Raw genomic sequence first — 16,724 nt, 5'->3', positions numbered from 1 at the left:
ATTCAGCGTCTCATCAGCGGTCGGGCTTTGCTTGAAGCAATGCTCGCGACCTGCCAGATGTCACCCCCCAGAGGATGTGGTCACCCAGGGTCCCGTGATGTGCACGTCTGAGCGCTTGTGAGAGTCGAGACTGGACACGAATGTGCTTGGATTGGACCAATTGCTTGAAATGATGCATTCCCAGAAGGCCGTGTGGCTGACGGGATATGATATACATAAAACATGTTTGTATATGTCATATGGAAGGATATATGGGAAGGAGGGGTTATTACCGCAATGCAGATCAATGGGGGAGGGAGAATGACTCACACTCTGCGTGATTACGTCACAGCCATCGTGACGTCAACGCGTACCGCATTCGCTTCGGATAAAATCGAAGGGTGTCTGCGCGATGATGTCATGACGTCGCGGGACTGCCCGCAATGCAGTCGGGTGGAAAAGTGTGGACGAATGACGTCACCCGTAAGTACGTGATTACGTAGACCTGCAACGTCAGCAACGGGGATGAGGCGCGGTGACATCACCATCGTACAAGGGAACGTTCGCCAATGCGTAATGACGTCAGGTGGATGAAACGGCCGAGGGTGTGGCCCGAACATGAAAATGCAGTGACGTCACTACGTCGCTACGCCCCGCATTGCAGCTCCAGCGGGAGGGAGGCCGTTGTGGCTGCGCGGTGACGTCACGGGCAGGCGCGCTGACGTCACACCGCGGCCTCTTAGGCGCCCGCCCTCGGCCGCTCGGCCTCTTGTCTAATCCGCGCCACAGCAGCAGGGCCGCCCAGGCTGAGTGTGGGCATCTTAATCCGCCTCACCATGATCATCTACAAGGACATCCTCACCGGTGAGTGGGCCCCTCGCCGCCGCAAACATCCCCCGCGTCGCGCCCACTCGATATTTCCACGATATTGATCTGCCGAGGCTGATAAAATGTTTAAATTCCGAAACGAAGGCCCCGGCCGGCCAGCCGCCATAGCTACCGGCCGCCATGGCCGCCGCCGGTCGGTCTCGCCTCATCTCAATCGCGTCCACGCTTCGCTCACTCTCCCCGCCTTCCTGCCCGCAGGGGACGAGATGTTCTCGGACATCTACAAGATCAAGGAGACGGCGGACGGCGCCTGCTTCGAGGTGGAAGGCACGGTGAGTGCAGCCGGTTCCCTCCCCCGCCACTTTTACATTCCCTAGCCCGCTTGCGCGCCGCCGCCTCGCCCACCCCGCATTGGCCGCGCCGAGGCCCGCGGCCTCCACCAGCCGGCGGCTGGAGAGGCCGCGAGTCGCCCCGTGGGCGGTGGGGAATCGCAAGCGGCCGCGTAATGGCGCCGGCGGCCTGGGGGCTTCGCGGGCAAGAGGCGCGGGGACACTGGCGCGAGAACAAAGACGAAGCACGGACAGGGGAGCGGTTCTAGAGCGAAATACATGAACAGGTCCCTGGGTGGGTACAAAGGGGCCTCGTATGTGAGGGCCTTCCTCGGCAGGGCGTCGCTCCCCCCCCCCCCCCCAGCTTTTGTGCCGTGTGTCCTGGCCAATGGGCCCGGCCGCTTTGTTCGTGGCTGGCTCTGCTGCCCCCGCTCCCCTGGCTGGCGGCGTCTCGTCTCGCCGCCTCGTCCGTGAGCCCGTGACGACGTGTGGGGTGGGCTGCCACACACCGCCTTGGCCGGGACTCCCGCGCGCGTTCAACAAGGGGCGCTTATAGACGGTCACCCCAGACGGGAGTGGCCCGTGGGTTTAATGAGGGAAGGGGGGCCCGACACGATGATGAGTACGGCAGAGCCGCCACGTCAATTAGAAACGAGCACATGGAGCCCCCCCTCCCCCCCGTGGTAGGCCGCGTGCGTCACGGGGGGGGCCGAGTCCGATGTTGACGCCACCACCCTTTTGGCAGAAGGGACGCGCGCGGTGCGATTTGTCAATCCTCTTGCACATTGCGTAACTTTAGTAAGCCGCACAACGGCTAAACGTAATTGGTGTTGCCCATTTTGTTGATTGCTACTCGTTGGAGCGGGGCGCCCCCCTCCCCCCAAGGCGCGCGCAGTGTTGTTGGAAGGTGGTTGCCCAGAACGTCTGGCAAGTCAACACTCGGATGTGCACGTTGTTGATGAGACTCGAAACAAGTCCAGAGTTTTTTTTGTTTGCGAAATTTACGGGGCGCAGCAGCGACTTAAAATCTCATAAGTGACGATATTCGAATCGGTCCCTCCAAGTTCACCAACCGACACTAACGAGTGGCTAAGTATGGTTAAACTCCACGATGGATACAGCATGCAAAAGCATTCATTTAGAATATATATAGAATAAGTAATATTTAAAAATACGCTTTAATTAAATGTACCCTACTCGTAATGGCAGAACTCCACGACTCCAGGAAGTGGCCGCAAAGCTTGCCATAACGTAAGCGGCCGTGGTGATTTACAGCCAACGTCAGTTGAGTGTGGACAATTAGACCCAAGCCGAAACATGGCATATAAAAAATAATGTTTTAAAATACTTGTTTTTTTGATAGGATGTAGTATTGTCATCAATATGACATAAGTATACCAAGTTTGCAGTCGATACCACATTGGGAAGTGGGTTAAAATTGAGTTACAAGATTTGAGGATACGACAACAACAGAGTGAGTTAAATAAAAGCGTCTAAAATGGTATCTCGCTGTTCACTACAGACATACCTTAATTTCCGACTACTAATATGTGTGTTTACTGCATAGAGCTGTGACTCCTGCCACACACTTAAGCCAAGTTAATGTTTCCTGTGCCACTTAGTTTCCTCTGTACTTTGCCCACGGTGTCTGATGGCCACTAAAAGCACTGGCCAGAATGGGGGCCCCTTGGGCCAGTCTCGTGATAAGTAACTGTTAGGGTCTTGTCGAGGGCTTCTTTTGGTCACTCGGCGCATTGAGCAGGTATTTTTTATGATTGGGGAAAATTCATATTTTTAACAATCCCCTAACCAAATCCAGTGGAATGCAGCTGATATCGTCACAATGAAAAGCAGACGTCGTTATACTGTGGCGATAAGTAGAGGGCAGTGCAGCAGCATTCATTGCACTACTGTGCCCCTGCCTAAATGCGCCCGGCATTTTACCAACCTGCACTGACCAGGGTGCTGGAGTATGGAGAAGTAACCCGCATGACCTGCACAGAATGGAGACGCCCTCGAACAAAAGTGGATTGACAAAAATGTAAATTTAAACGTTGCAAGTATTTTTTGTTCAGGACACCGGTTGCACTTTTGTTTTAGTTGCACAATACACCGAGGGCCCTCATGGAACCTGTGCTTTATCTGATTGAGTATATATTCATCCCCCCACACATGGAGGTGAATAAAGCTCGTGTGGATTTTTAACTCGATATAAACACACCCGCTATAAGAATTATAGATGGTAACACTTGAAATGAGTCCTAAGACGTATTGCAGTTTTGTTTAGTGAACTGCAGTTGAACATTTATGTAATATTTGTTCCTACTTGAAGCACGGCATAAACTATATAAGAACGTGAAATGCAGTATTTCGTGAAAATATCGTGTAGTGGCAACACCCTATAGTTGCGGACACTTGTGTCTAGGTGCGCAGGGAGTAAACGCCCTTCTGTCCCCCCACGTCTGCTTGTGAGCTGTGGGTGGCCACGTTGAGGGGGTCGGTGTGAGATCCGCGTCCACTTCCCCGATGACCCCCCACTGACACCGCTGGGCTTGCGCGCGCAGATGGTGTCCCGGGTGGAAGGCGACATCGACGACGCGGTCTTTGGCGGAAACGCTTCGGCAGAAGGGGGAGAATTTGATTCGTCGGAGTCGTCCACAGTGTCCGGCGTGGACATCGTGCTCAACCACAAACTGCAGGAGACCAGCTTCAGCAAGGAGAAGTACATTGCCTACATCAAGGCCTACATGAAGACGTGAGTGTCGCATGCCGGTCCGGAGCATCCCAACTCTCCTTGCCCAAGTTACATTGGCGAGTGCTGGCAGAGCGGTGTCTGTATGCGAGTTCTCTTATTCTTTAGATCTTTCGGTAAAGTCACATAGGCTCAAAATTAGTATAAAAAAAACACGACCTTTCGATCGCAACACAAACGGCCGTCTTCACGTGGAAAAAATAGGGGAAAACTCGTAAAGGCAATCTATTTTTCAAGGTTTAAGATAGCCGTAGTTCAAGTGTCAGAGCAAGTGGGTGAGGCACAAGGGCCCTGGGGCCAGCAACGTCTTGGTTTTGTTTACTTTTATTCATTTTGAACCTATCTGTGACTTTACCGATAGACCCAAAGAATATGAATTCCTGCAGGCACAAAAGCTTTGAGTCAAGTTGTGACCTTTATATTTATAGAGCACCTTTAGATATTTACTACTGCTGCAGTGACTGTCTGCGGACAGCGGGGTTGTGCGCAGGCAGTCGCTGCAGCGGAATTGGGATTTAAGTGTGCTCCCCACAGTCACCAGCCTGCACTCAACAGCTTGGTGGAGTGCGGTCAAACGACCCCAATGGCTTGTGGCGAGGCCCTCGTCCATCAATGTATTGACACGGCCGTTACATGTACACACGTGTGTCTTGCAAGACTACATCTCGCCGTTTCCCCCTCCCAAGATGTAGTCCCAACAACAGTCTTGTGCGTCACACACTGAGGATGTATGCCCTCCCGCGGCGATGTAACAATCGCCCCACTTAAAATACAGACTGGTGTGGACATGCAGGGCACGCCTATTGCCGTGCAACTGTTGCAATGTATCTGAATTCTCCATTGAGAGGCTGTTACAGGTGATATTTGAAACCTTGAGCAAAATGCATTCTTATTTCAAAGTTGTCAAGTGCCTTCATTTGGTTTTATATTTTTCCAATTAAATATTCCAGCCTTCGGTGACTTGTGCGCGTGACCCTGTGGCGTGACACGGCTCGCGCTTGTACACCGTGATTACAAACGTTGGGTCGTCGTGGCCTGGGTGAGCCCGGCGCAGGCGGTGGGAGTCGGGTGAGGTGAAGCACCCACCACCCTTTGTTCATTGCTCACCCCTCGCGTCCACCTGTGCCTATCTCCTGCAGGATTAAGGAGAACCTGATGGAGAAACACCCGGAGAAGGTGGAACCCTTCATGACTGCTGCTGCCAAGAAGGTTAAAGATGTCTTAAAGCAATTCAAGGATTTCCAGGCAAGCTTCGTAGCTCGCGTGACCACACTGTTACCGCACTGTGCCCAGTGTAAGATCAGATGGGCATGGGCAATATTAGGACGTTAGTCTCCTTAAGATATTTCTGCACCATTTTGTATTGTAAACGAGTTAGTTTTCCTGGCACTGACGGAGGCGAATCACTCTTATGCCATTGCCATAATGAGTTGTAAGGGTTGCCCTCGGTGAATAATGCATTGCTGGTGACTGTTGCCGGCAAAAACTGGCGTGACATCAGGCAATCGCAGCACTCGACTCATGTGCGCGTGTACATCAAGTGTGCCGTCTCTTTCCTGTGTGGAGTCCGCGTCCTCATTCGCTGTGTCTCCGTGTGTAGTTTTTCACAGGTGAGAGCATGAACCCCGACGGCATGGTCGCTCTTCTTAACTTCCGCGAGGACGGAATCACGCCCTACATGCTTTTCTTCAAGGATGGCCTGGAAATTGAGAAATGCGTAAGTGCCTTTTATGCGTGCTTGGTCGTAGCCAGAGGTTGTTTTGGTCACAGCGGATGCACACGAGTGTGCAAGCATCCCGAGTGGTGGGTGGCTATGTCCTGTTGTGGGTGTTGTTGCCTGTGGTTGTTGTAATGTTCGTGCGGCGCCCAGCTCTCTTTGAGTGCCATGGCGGTGATTTAAGCACGGGTTTCTGCATCACGGCACGCGCGTCGTTCAAGGGAAAGCGTGCCCTGCACCATGTTAACGATCCGTCTACGCGTGCTGCCAGGCTTGTACAACCCGTACCACGCACACGCGTGTTTTAATGAACGTCTGCACCGGCAATGCTGACACGTGAACGATTGAGTGTTTACGTGGTCTGGTGTTTACCCGTGCAGTGACGGTGGTTTTTTTCCCCTTGAGTTTTAATCACTGTGCGTCTCTCTTCTTTTTTCCCCCAGTAACCTGGAATCTCCGCCTCTTCATCTTGAGATACGCCAACTTTTTGATTCGTCTTTGAACTGCAGCTGTTACAACTTGATGCCTGCGGATGGGAAGCACAGCACCCTCCTCCACCGGGCTGGGATCCTCCAGGCGCCCTGTGCTGTGGACTTGAAACCAGTCTTTGTGAGAACCATTGATAAAGAATGAACACGTCATCAACTCGGCTTGTATCTGAAATCTGTATAATGCAAATGAGTCTTGCCTTTAACCACGCTGGTTTATTCAATAAAGGGTCCTTCAGTAAACATCTTGCATGAGCGTGCACGATTTGCTTCTCAGGTGCGTTCAGCCGTTGTGATCTTTCTGCATATCTTACTGAACACAGCACGGTTGAGGAGAGAACATCTTTGCAATAAACTTTAACAGATTTTCAACCATTTTATATGTAGGACCGATTGGTCGATGTGTTTGCCCTTGCACATAACTTACCGCAAGCTATTTCGGTTGCGATACGCGCATCGAATGCCAAGTTAAATGTCGGTGCGTGTTTATCCAAGCAATGTGCTGCAAGTGGACTGGCGTTTGTACCAAGCCGCTGACTGGGAGCGAACACGTGAATTTCGCACAAACACGGGGCCATGCCTATCAAGAGTCGGGAGTCTCAAGTGAAAAATGTACAAACAAGACGATAAAAAACGTGCAAGATGGTCAAAACAAGATAAATTATTGTAATATGACCCCACCCCCCACACATTTTGAGAAAAGTGAGTGAAACTTGATAACCATTCGAAATTTCTTTACCCAGAAGAAACTTGCTGGAGCAACCTCCATTTAGCCCTTAATTAAATAAAGTAACAAGAGTAAAGAATCAACACGATAACCTTTAAAAAAAAAGTTTTTACATGCCGAGAGCAAGCGGTCGAATTGGCTATTGCGTGACTTGAGGGGGGAAGCAAAGCCCGACGAGGGCACAACGCATCTGAGATGCAGTCGGGACCTCGAGGTTGAGGTCTTGGTCTCGCAGACGTGTCGGGGGGGGGGTACAGATCCTGCCTGCTGCGTTGACCCTACCGTGTAGCTACTGCCCTGACAAACGTGACCCGGTGTTTTGTGTAAAATGCTCTTGCGCACTCGCTGCGCTTGACGTCGGGTCACGGGAGAGCGTGGCGTGGTGAATTGTGGCCGTGTTTCGTGTAAATGGCCACGACAACTAAAAAATTACTTTCTGCAGCTTGAGCTTTTGAATCGTGATTCGCTTATGAGCACCTTTGTTGCCACGATGGCTTTGTGCCAGAGTGCGTTCTCGTTGCTGGGCCAGAACTAACGGTTGAAATTATATCCCTGCCGGGCTCAAAATCTATTAAATCGTGGGAATTGAATTTTATTTTTTTTGTACATGGGCGCAGCCATCGTGAACGAGAGCCGTGCTACGTGTGGTGATTACGGCTGCGAGAGGACGCGACAGCCTCTGGCAATGGTGGCACAAACTAGATACGAGCGGGGGCTGTGTCATTGCGTGGAGCCGAGTGCACTTGGACGCAGGGCATTCACGTGCCCCGTTCCACCTTCGCTTGGAGTCTGAATCAAAATGCTCATACTGAAGGAATCTGATGAGCTATAAAGCCCTTTCACAGATGTCCAACAGGAGTGCAAAGTAGAGGTGTGCTGTACTAGTGACCAATTGCCACGTTCTGTTTACGTGACAACCCTTACTAGTTGGCTGTGTCTGGTGGTGGAGGGTTTTAACGACACATTTACACGATCTAACCCAAACACCTCTTATGGATGATATTGGTCGCGAAAGCCTACCACGTGTTAAACTATAGGAAAGGTAAACAAATCACTTTAAAATATACAAATAAAACAACTTTTTTTTAATCATTGCCCATAAATGATAGCTCAGTGGCGTATGTGGAAATGTTTCGCTTGCTACTCGGGGAAGCGGAGGGCGCGGTGAGGGTGAAGGTTGTGCCGCGGAGGTTCATCGGTTCGGTGGTGCAGGGACATCAGCTGCCGCGGCGTCGGTAAGAGGGCGCATGGACGGCAGGGCCACGTGGCAGGTCCAAGCAGCATGGGCCACGTGGCAGGGCCACGTGGCAGGTCCATTCGGCAGGGCCAAGCGGCTGCTCGGAGGCAGCGGCTACAGCGCGCCGCAGCTGAGCACAGATCAACCACGGCATCAATCACCCTCACATCATCGCAACAGTGCGCGGCCCGGCGGATGTCACGAATAATAACGAAAAGCATAACGCGAAGTGATTCTGTTGCATATTTGTTAAAACTTCGTGGCTAAAGTCCTATCTGAAGGCATCGCGGTTTTTTCGCTTAAATGCCGCCATTCCAAGAATTTGCAAATGTTGCCACGATGCAGTTATCACCAGATTGCAGCCTCATCTTAAAATATTGAAGGGATATAACGGCAACAAAAATCCCTTGGAAAATAACCGCGTCTCATTTAATATTAATATTGCAATTCGCATAAAAGGAGGAGGGGTTAGCAGAGTTAATACCGCGATTTGTATTAACGTCAAAGATGTCGTTAGGTCATTCGCAAGAGTAGGCTATTGTGTGGCAGCGCCGTTGTCGGAATTTGAAATAAAATGTACAAACATTACTCCAGAATCACTTCATTTAAATATACACAGCAGTCACCGCCCCTCTTTACTGCAAAAACATGTTGGCAGCACCCTCCTGAAACACTCACGAGACTCGGCGAGGCTTCCGTGGGTAAACCAGCTTCATCAATAATTCCCAAGGCACGCAAGCATAAATGTAGGACGTACAATTTACTCAGCAGCCAATTAAAGCACGTGTCCCGTTCATTGGCGAGGCGGCGCACGCAGGCTCACAGATGGAGACACGAAACAGCAAACGGAGTGTGACTCAGCGCGCTCACCTTGGACTTGATAGACGCGGAAACCCAATTCACGGCACCCTTCGCTTTACGCGAACCATCCGAACGCGAGCGAGGGCTTCGTGGAACTAAGCCACCGTTGAATCAAGAGATCGCTGGGTTCAGAACAGAGCGGCACAACTTCACGGAGCGTGGATCTCTGCATGAATGACAAATAGTTGAACCATGACAAGACTTAGGTGCCGGTTGTGAACCAAGGTGGCCAAGCTCAGGGGGCTATTCTGCTGGGAGGCATTCTGGCCTCGGGCTTGGAGTCAAGGTCCATCGGAAGTTTTGAGTTTGCAATCAAGAACTACCTTCCTGAGTTTTAAGGCATGTTGACTCGGCTGACAATGTAATACTAATTCGATTTCAAATCTGACTTTTAGTTTGTGTACAAGTGCCTTGATATATTTTGTGAATTGCGGTGTTTAGAAATTAATATATTGATTAGCATGGAGCCAGGATCTCATGAAATGGGAATGTCACGATGGTCGGATGTCACAGAGCCAGAGGATGGCATGCGCTCGTGATCTCGTGTCACCAGGATCGCATCAGGCATCGCGACACCTCATGGGATCCTGATTCCCTCCCCCGTGCGCCCAGGAATCAGGATATCATGCATTCAGAAAATCATCGAATCAGGATATTATGAAATCAGAGTATTATGGATTCAGGATATTATGGAATGGGGATATTATGGAATCAGGATATTATGGATCCAGGATCTCGTGGATCCAGGAGGAGTCGCCTCGTTCCTCGTCAGCAGCTGTCAGCGCTGACGCAGCTGGGCGCGTGGACGTGCGGGGTGGGAGGGCGGGGAGCGGGGCGGGGAGGGAGGGGGGGTTGTCAGGCGATGTTGTTGGGGGGGGGGGGCTACTGCAGGTGGGAAGTAGTGGGGGGGGGGGGTACGAAGTAATGAGAGGAGGCGGGGAGCGGCTGTGTAGGTGGGAGGATGGCGATGGGGGCTGATGGGAGGGGAGTTGGTGATCTTCCTCCCTTTTCCTCCGCGTAGGAGCGGGCTCCTCAGCCTCCCTCCCTGCACGGCGGAGACGCAACCCGCAGCAGGGAGCGAGACGGAGCGAGACGCTTGCACCACCACGCACGCGACTGGAGCAGTCTCTCTCTCTCGCCTCACTCCACCTCGTGCCCCGCCTGGTGCTCCACCACCACACTCCACCACACTCACTCCAGCAGCAACACACTCCACCACCACACTCCACCACCACACTCCACTCCACCACACTCCAGCACCACACTCCACCACCACACTCCACCACACTCCACCACCACACTCCACCACCACATTCCACCACCACACTCCACCACCACACTCCAGCACCACACTCCACCACCACACTCCACCACCACACTCCAGCACCACACTCCAGCTTCACACTCCAGCTTCACACTCCAGCACCAGACTCCAGCAGCACCACACTCCACCACACTCTACCACACTCCAGCACCACACTCCAGCAGCACCACACTCCACCACACTCCACCACACTCCACCACCACACTCCAGCAGCTTCACCCTCTAGCCTAAGTCGTCCAGCAGCCAGGGGGTGGGGGCTGAGCGGCACACGGGGAGGGACCCCCGCCTCCCCCTCCCCAGCGGAGAAGAAGGAGAAGTGTCGCTGCGCACTGAGCGCCGCGCCACGAGCAGCAGCAGCAGGAGGAGGAGGGGGGGGTGAGAAGGAGCCTGGAGACCCCGCCACGGGACCCGACGTGGAGACGGCGTTGAGGAGGCGATGCGCGGCGCCCGCGAGCCGCGGTGATGCAGCCTCGCCGCCTGGTGCCCGCGATGTCCGCGTGCCTTCAGCAGCAGCAGCACGCGCTGTGCCCGCAGCTCGCCGCGGGCCACGTGGAGGCGGCGCTCAACTCCACGATGCTGCTGCTGCTGCCGCCGCCGCCGGGCGCCGGCGGCAACGCGAGCGTCGTCGTCGGCGGCGGCGGTGGTGCCGAGGAACAGCAGGAGGTGTTCCGCCTCTTCCCGCTGCCTGTCCTCGCCGGGGTCACGGCCGCCTGCTGCCTCCTCTTCGCCGTGGGGGTCGTGGGCAACGCGATGACCATCGTGGTGGTGAGCCGCTACAAGGAGATGCGGTCGACCACGAACCTCTACCTGTCGAGCATGGCGCTCTCCGACCTGCTCATCTTCATGTGCATGCCGCTCGACCTCTACCGCATCTGGCAGTACCGGCCGTGGCTCTTCGGGGACCTCGGCTGCAAGCTGTTCCAGTACGTGAGCGAGGGCTGCACGTACGCCACCATCCTGCACATCACGGCGCTCAGCGTGGAGCGCTACCTCGCCATCTGCTTCCCGCTCAAGGCCAAAGTGCTCATCACCAAGCGGCGCGTCAAGGGCGTCATCGCCCTGCTGTGGAGCTGCGCGCTCGGCAGCGCCGCGCCGGTCTTCTACATCGTGGGGGTTCAGCTGGACGACGACGTGGAGGCGCTGCTCGTGTGGACCACGGCCGAGTGCCGCGAGAACGAGGAGGCCGTGCGCTCGGGCCTGCTGCAGACCATGATCTGGGTGTCCACCATCTACTTCTTCCTGCCCGTCTTCTGCCTCACGGTGCTCTACGGACTCATCGGGCGCCGCCTCTGGCGGAGGAGGCGCCAGGGAGGCGCGGGACTCAGCGGCGCGCAGCGGGAGAGGAGCCACAGGCAGACCGTGAAGATCCTCGGTGCGTCCATGCGCGGGTGGCGGTGCTGGCGGTGGTGGTGGGTGGTGGTGGTGGTGGTGGATGGTGGTGCAGGTGGTGGTGGTGGCGGTGGTGGTGGGTGGTGGTGCTGGTGGTGGGTGGTGGTGGTCGGGGGAGCGGTGGTGTAGTGGTTAGCGCGCTACGAACCCGACGACACGAGTTCGATTCCCACTCACGGCCAACACCAATAACGATTGTCGGATTCGGTCCTGGGACTCCTCTCGGTCGACTCAGCCTCAAATTAGTACCTGGTGCGCTGTGTGAACATCGCCACTGGGGAGACAAAGGCGGCCGGCCGTGGTGTTGGCAAACCCGCCACCTCGGTGTGTCGTGCCGGCCTACACAGGTGCTGCTCGCTAACAGCACTTGCCCCAACAGTCTGTTCAGGCTACAGGGGGGGGGGTGTCTTTGGAGGAGGTGGTGGTGGAGGTGGAGGAGGTGGAGGTGGTGGTGGTGGTGGTGGAGGTGGTGGTGGAGGTGCTGGTGGTGGCGGTGGAGGTGGTGGTGGTGGAGGAGGTGGTGGTGGTGGTGGTGGTGGTGGAGGCTCGTGGCAGGACACGGGTTGATGCGCCCAAAAAACCAATCGCTCAGTCACTCGCGAGTTTAGCAATTCCCCAACTCGCTCGCTCCGTTCGTTGATTCGTTCGTTCAGCCAACCACGCAACAACTCACTCACCGATGAAGATGAGTTAAATGAATCGTTCAAGAGATAATACTTTCACACACCACGCAGTCGCTGCTTCGTTCGTTCACTCAATCACGCATCGCATGGTATTCATTCCTTGACTCGGTTATTAATCATGAAATGATTCACTCACAAAAATGAGTCATCTACTGACGAATTCATTCAATCAGGCTTTAAATCGTTTACCCACTCAACCCGTCACGAATTAAATCTACTCATCCACCCACTCATTGACTTGTTATATTTCTCGCTCGTTAACGCTTTCATTCATTCCCTTTGCAAATTCATTCCGTCGCCAATAACATATTCCTTAATTCACTAACTCATTCACCAAATTGATTCACTCGCGTGTTCTTTCATTCATGCGGCGATATATCGAGAGCGGCCTTCCCATTGACATCACGAGGTGCTCCATCGACACGTTTACGCATTGCACTAATTCCATCCTTAACTCATTCACTCGCCGATTAATTAGCACGTTCGCTTACTCGCTCGTCCATCATCATCCATGACTAATACCGCGCCTCCCACGCATTATTTGTCGTGCCACCATTCAACAAAGACAGAGCCGGCGAGAGGACATTTACATCACAAGCGACCGAGCTGCAGTCTTCCTCCGTCCGTGCACACACTCTTTCACGCATTCATCAGCAGTGGGTTTTTTAATATTAAACCAGGCGCGATAAGATTTGGAGCACTGTGGACCGCTACTGGATCACTGCCCCTTTCGCATATTCATTCGCTCTTGCATCCATTCATTCATTCATTCATTCGTCCACTCTGTCATTCATTCGTCCACTCTGTGCGTAGCAAGGTGGGAACCCACCGTGGCCACGAGCTGGGCCTCGGGATAACGCAACTTCACGTTGTGACTCTGCATGTGCGCGCATGTATGTGTGTATGTATGTGTGTTGAACTTCTTTCGCACCGTACGCAGCCTGTAACGAAAGCGTCGCGCTGCTCCTGTTTGGGTGCAATAATCGCTGCTTTCGTGTCTCGGGGGGGGGGGAGCGGTGGCGCAGAGGTTAGCGCACTGCGCGATGAACCCGGCGACCTGAGTTCGAGTTCTGGCCACGGCTAACATCAGTAGCGAGTGATATCCTCACTGGCCCTGACTCCCCCGCCCCCCACCCACCCCCCTCGCGCTCCGTGGTGAAATATGGCGAAACAACCCCACGATCGACGCGGCGTGGTGGAGTAAGGCCCTCTTCATCCAGGGCTGTAACCTGCAGCTCGCTAGCGAGCCTCTAGCGGGCCACACGACCCCCACGTGTGGGCTGCATTGACGTCGCTCGGGGCTGTGAGCGGGCGCCTCTTGAAGCCGGCACAGGCGCGGCGCGGGCTTGGTTTGACCAGCATCGCGTCCGGCCACCGTCGCCTCCCTCCTGCTGCATTGTACAACGACGGCACGTCACTGTGCGCTGTCCGCGGCTCGTGGCGCGGCCTACGACACCCGCACCGCCGACTGGCGCGGCCGGCTCCGCGCGGTGCGCGCGAGTTCCCCCCCCCACAAGGCGCCGTCCGCTGTCGGTCTGCTGCGCGGCGGTGCGCCCCTCCGAGCGGAGTCCGGGCAGAGCCCTGCTCGCCCCCCCCTTCCCCACGGGATCGGTGGCGGTGCTGCTGCTTCGCTTGCTCTGTAGCCGGGCGGGTAAAGCCCCCCCCCGCTCCCGGCCCCGACACGCAACAAAGCTGCCAGGCACGGCATGCGAAGGGCGATGGTCAGTTTGTCAATTGCTGATGAATCGTGACACGAGCACTCTGTTCTTGCTGTTACACTACCACTGCAATCATACTTACTGCAGTATCTCAGCGCTTTGCGATTGTATTCGTATCACTGCTACTACTACAATCAACTAACACTGTTTATTCTGGAGGATGAGACTCTTCTTCTCTCCTGTATTTTAAAAGCTAAATTTTGCTGGGAGGTGCGTCTTATAATCCGGTGTGTGCGTGATCAGATTAGTACAACTTTATTGACAACGGGCACACAAGCCCGCGGTGCGTCTTATAATCCGGTGTGTGCGTGATCAGATTAGTACAACTTTATTGACATCGGGCACACAAGCCCGCGATGCGTCTTATAATCCGGTGTGTGCGTGATCAGATTAGTACAACTTTATTGACACCGGCACACAAGCCCGAGGTGCGTCTTATAATCCGGTGTGTGCGTGATCAGATTAGTACAACTTTATTGACACCGGGCACACAAGCCCGCGATGCGTCTTATAATCCGGTGTGTGCGGCCGTTACTGCGGAGGTCATCGCGACCCCCTGCGGACGAGGCGAATTCCGCCCCCCGCCGCCGACGCCGCCCCTGCCCCGGCGGCGGCTCCGCGCTGTCTGCCCCGCTGCTCGACCCCGACCCGGAGCCGCGTGTGAGCCGCGTGGGAGCCGCGTGTGAGCCGCGTGTGAGCCGCATGGGGCTCTCCACCAAGGGGTGCTCCGTGGCGCTGTCTGCTGCTACTCGGGACCGGCGTCAGCGCGGCTCGCGCACCGCCTTGTGGCTCTTGACGCGTCGTGCGTTCTCCAGGACTCCACTGCGGCGGGTTCCTCCGCGGTAGACCGCGTCGCCCGGCTCTCGGTTGTGTCCAGGTCGCTGCTGAAAACGAGCTGCAGAGCGAAGTGGACCTCACCCGGTTACTCAAACAGGTCGTGTGGCTTAGTTCAGTTCCAGGGACAGCTGTAGGACGAGGTAATGCGTCGTGGAGGTGCCGCGTTGTTGTTTGTCGTCGCACGGCCGAGGAGGCGCCTCCGAGCTGACCTGGTCTCGGTGCGACCCCGCTGCCCCGCGTGTTGCCTCGACAGTGCTCGTCGTGCTGGCGTTCGTGCTCTGCTGGCTGCCCTTCCACGTGGGCCGCAACCTCTTCTCCGGCGCGTCCGAGCAGGACGAGCGGGGCCTGTACGAGGTGAACCTGCACATCAACGTGGCGTCGCTCCTCCTCTTCTACCTGAGCGCGGCCATCAACCCGATCCTCTACAACATCGTCTCGCGCCGCTTCCGCGAGGCCGCGCTGCGACTCCTCGGCGCCGCCCACCCGCGGCGCTCGGCACGCGGCCTCTCCGCGTGCCCCGCGTGCACCGACTCGGGCAGCAACGCGCCCTGAACGCACGGCGGGATACAGCCGTGAGCCACAGCTGTGAGCTACAGCCCCACGGGCTCCAGCCGTGAGCTTCAGCCCCGCGGGCTCCAGCCCTGAGCTTCAGCCCTGAGCTCCAACCCTGCGGGCTCCAGCCCTGAGCTACAGCTGTGAGCTCCAGCCGTGAGCTACAGCACTAACCCCAGCACTGACTCCTCCAGCTGTGAGCTCCAGCACGGAGCTCCAGCCCTGACTCCTCCAGCGGTGAGCTCTAGCACGGAGCTCCAGCCCTGACTCCTCCAGCGGTGAGCTCCAGCACGGAGCTCCAGCCCTGACTCCTCCAGCGGTGAGCTCCAGCACGGCTCACCGCTGTCATCTCGAGCCCTGGCTCCAGTCGGGGGTTCAAGCCATAACGCTGCGCGCTGTCCCCCGCCTCGCTGTTGTAGACTATAGAGATCAGTGCGTGTGTCATTGTGTGGGTGCGTGTGTGTCAATGTGTGTGTGTGTCGTTGTGCGTGTGTGTGTGTTATTGCGTGTGTCATTGTGTGTGTGTGTGTGTGTCATTGTGTGTGGGTGCGTGTGTGTCATTGTGTGTGTGTGTCGTGCGTGCGTGTGTGTCATTGTGTGTGGGTGCGTGTGTCATTGTGTGTGTGTCATTGTGTGTGTGTGTCATTGTGTGTGTGCGTGTGTCATTGTGTGTGTGCGTGTGTCATTGTGTGTGTGCGTGTGTCATTGTGTGTGTGTCATTGTGTGTGTGTGTCATTGTGTGTGTGCGTGTGTGTCATTGTGTGTGTGTGCGTGTGTCATTGTGTGTGTGTCATTGTGTGTGTGTCATTGTGTGTGTGCGTGTGCCATTGTGTGTGTGTCATTGTGTGTGTGTGTCATTGTGTGTGTGCGTGTGTGTCATTGTGCGTGTGTGTGTGTGTCATTGTGTGTGCGTGTGCCATTGTGTGTGTGTCATTGTGTGTGTGTGTCATTGTGTGTGTGCGTGTGTCATTGTGTCTGTGCGTGTGTCATTGTGTGTGGGTGCGTGTGTAATTGTGTGTGTGTCATTGTGTGTGTGGGTGCGGAGCGGTGGTGCAGCGCTTAGCGCTACGCTGCGCTACGAACTCGGTGACCCGAGTTCGAATCCCGCTCACGGCCAACACCAGTGACAATTATCTGATCCGGTTCTGGGCCTCCCCTAGGTCGACTCAGCCTCAAGTGAGTACCTGGTTCAGTGTGTAAACATCGCCACTTGGGAGACAAAGGTGGCCGGGCGTGCTGCTGGCCACCCACCGTCTCGTTTGCCGTGCCGGCTTTCATCGGTGCTCGCTGACAGCACTTGCCC

General features: G+C 55.3%; 2 protein-coding genes across 2 annotated transcripts; both read left to right on the top strand.

Moving 5' to 3' along the window:
- The first annotated feature begins 685 nt into the window (after positions 1-685).
- On the top strand, positions 686-6,338 carry TPT1 (tumor protein, translationally-controlled 1). Its single transcript, XM_078876043.1, has 6 exons — positions 686-843; positions 1,066-1,139; positions 3,701-3,891; positions 5,028-5,133; positions 5,489-5,605; positions 6,049-6,338. Exons 1-6 carry the CDS (start codon positions 816-818, stop codon positions 6,049-6,051), a joined length of 519 nt encoding a protein of 172 aa, XP_078732169.1. The 5' UTR covers positions 686-815; the 3' UTR covers positions 6,052-6,338.
- Positions 6,339-10,704: 4,366 nt separating this feature from the next.
- LOC144946923 (growth hormone secretagogue receptor type 1-like) lies at positions 10,705-15,421 on the top strand. Its single transcript, XM_078875990.1, has 2 exons — positions 10,705-11,614; positions 15,123-15,421. Exons 1-2 carry the CDS (start codon positions 10,705-10,707, stop codon positions 15,419-15,421), a joined length of 1,209 nt encoding a protein of 402 aa, XP_078732116.1.
- Positions 15,422-16,724: the final 1,303 nt, after the last annotated feature.

This window comes from Lampetra fluviatilis, chromosome 43 (genome assembly GCF_964198595.1).
Source record: "Lampetra fluviatilis chromosome 43, kcLamFluv1.1, whole genome shotgun sequence".
NCBI classification, from domain to species: Eukaryota; Metazoa; Chordata; class Hyperoartia; order Petromyzontiformes; family Petromyzontidae; genus Lampetra; species Lampetra fluviatilis.
This window is presented reverse-complemented; position numbering and strand designations above follow the sequence as displayed.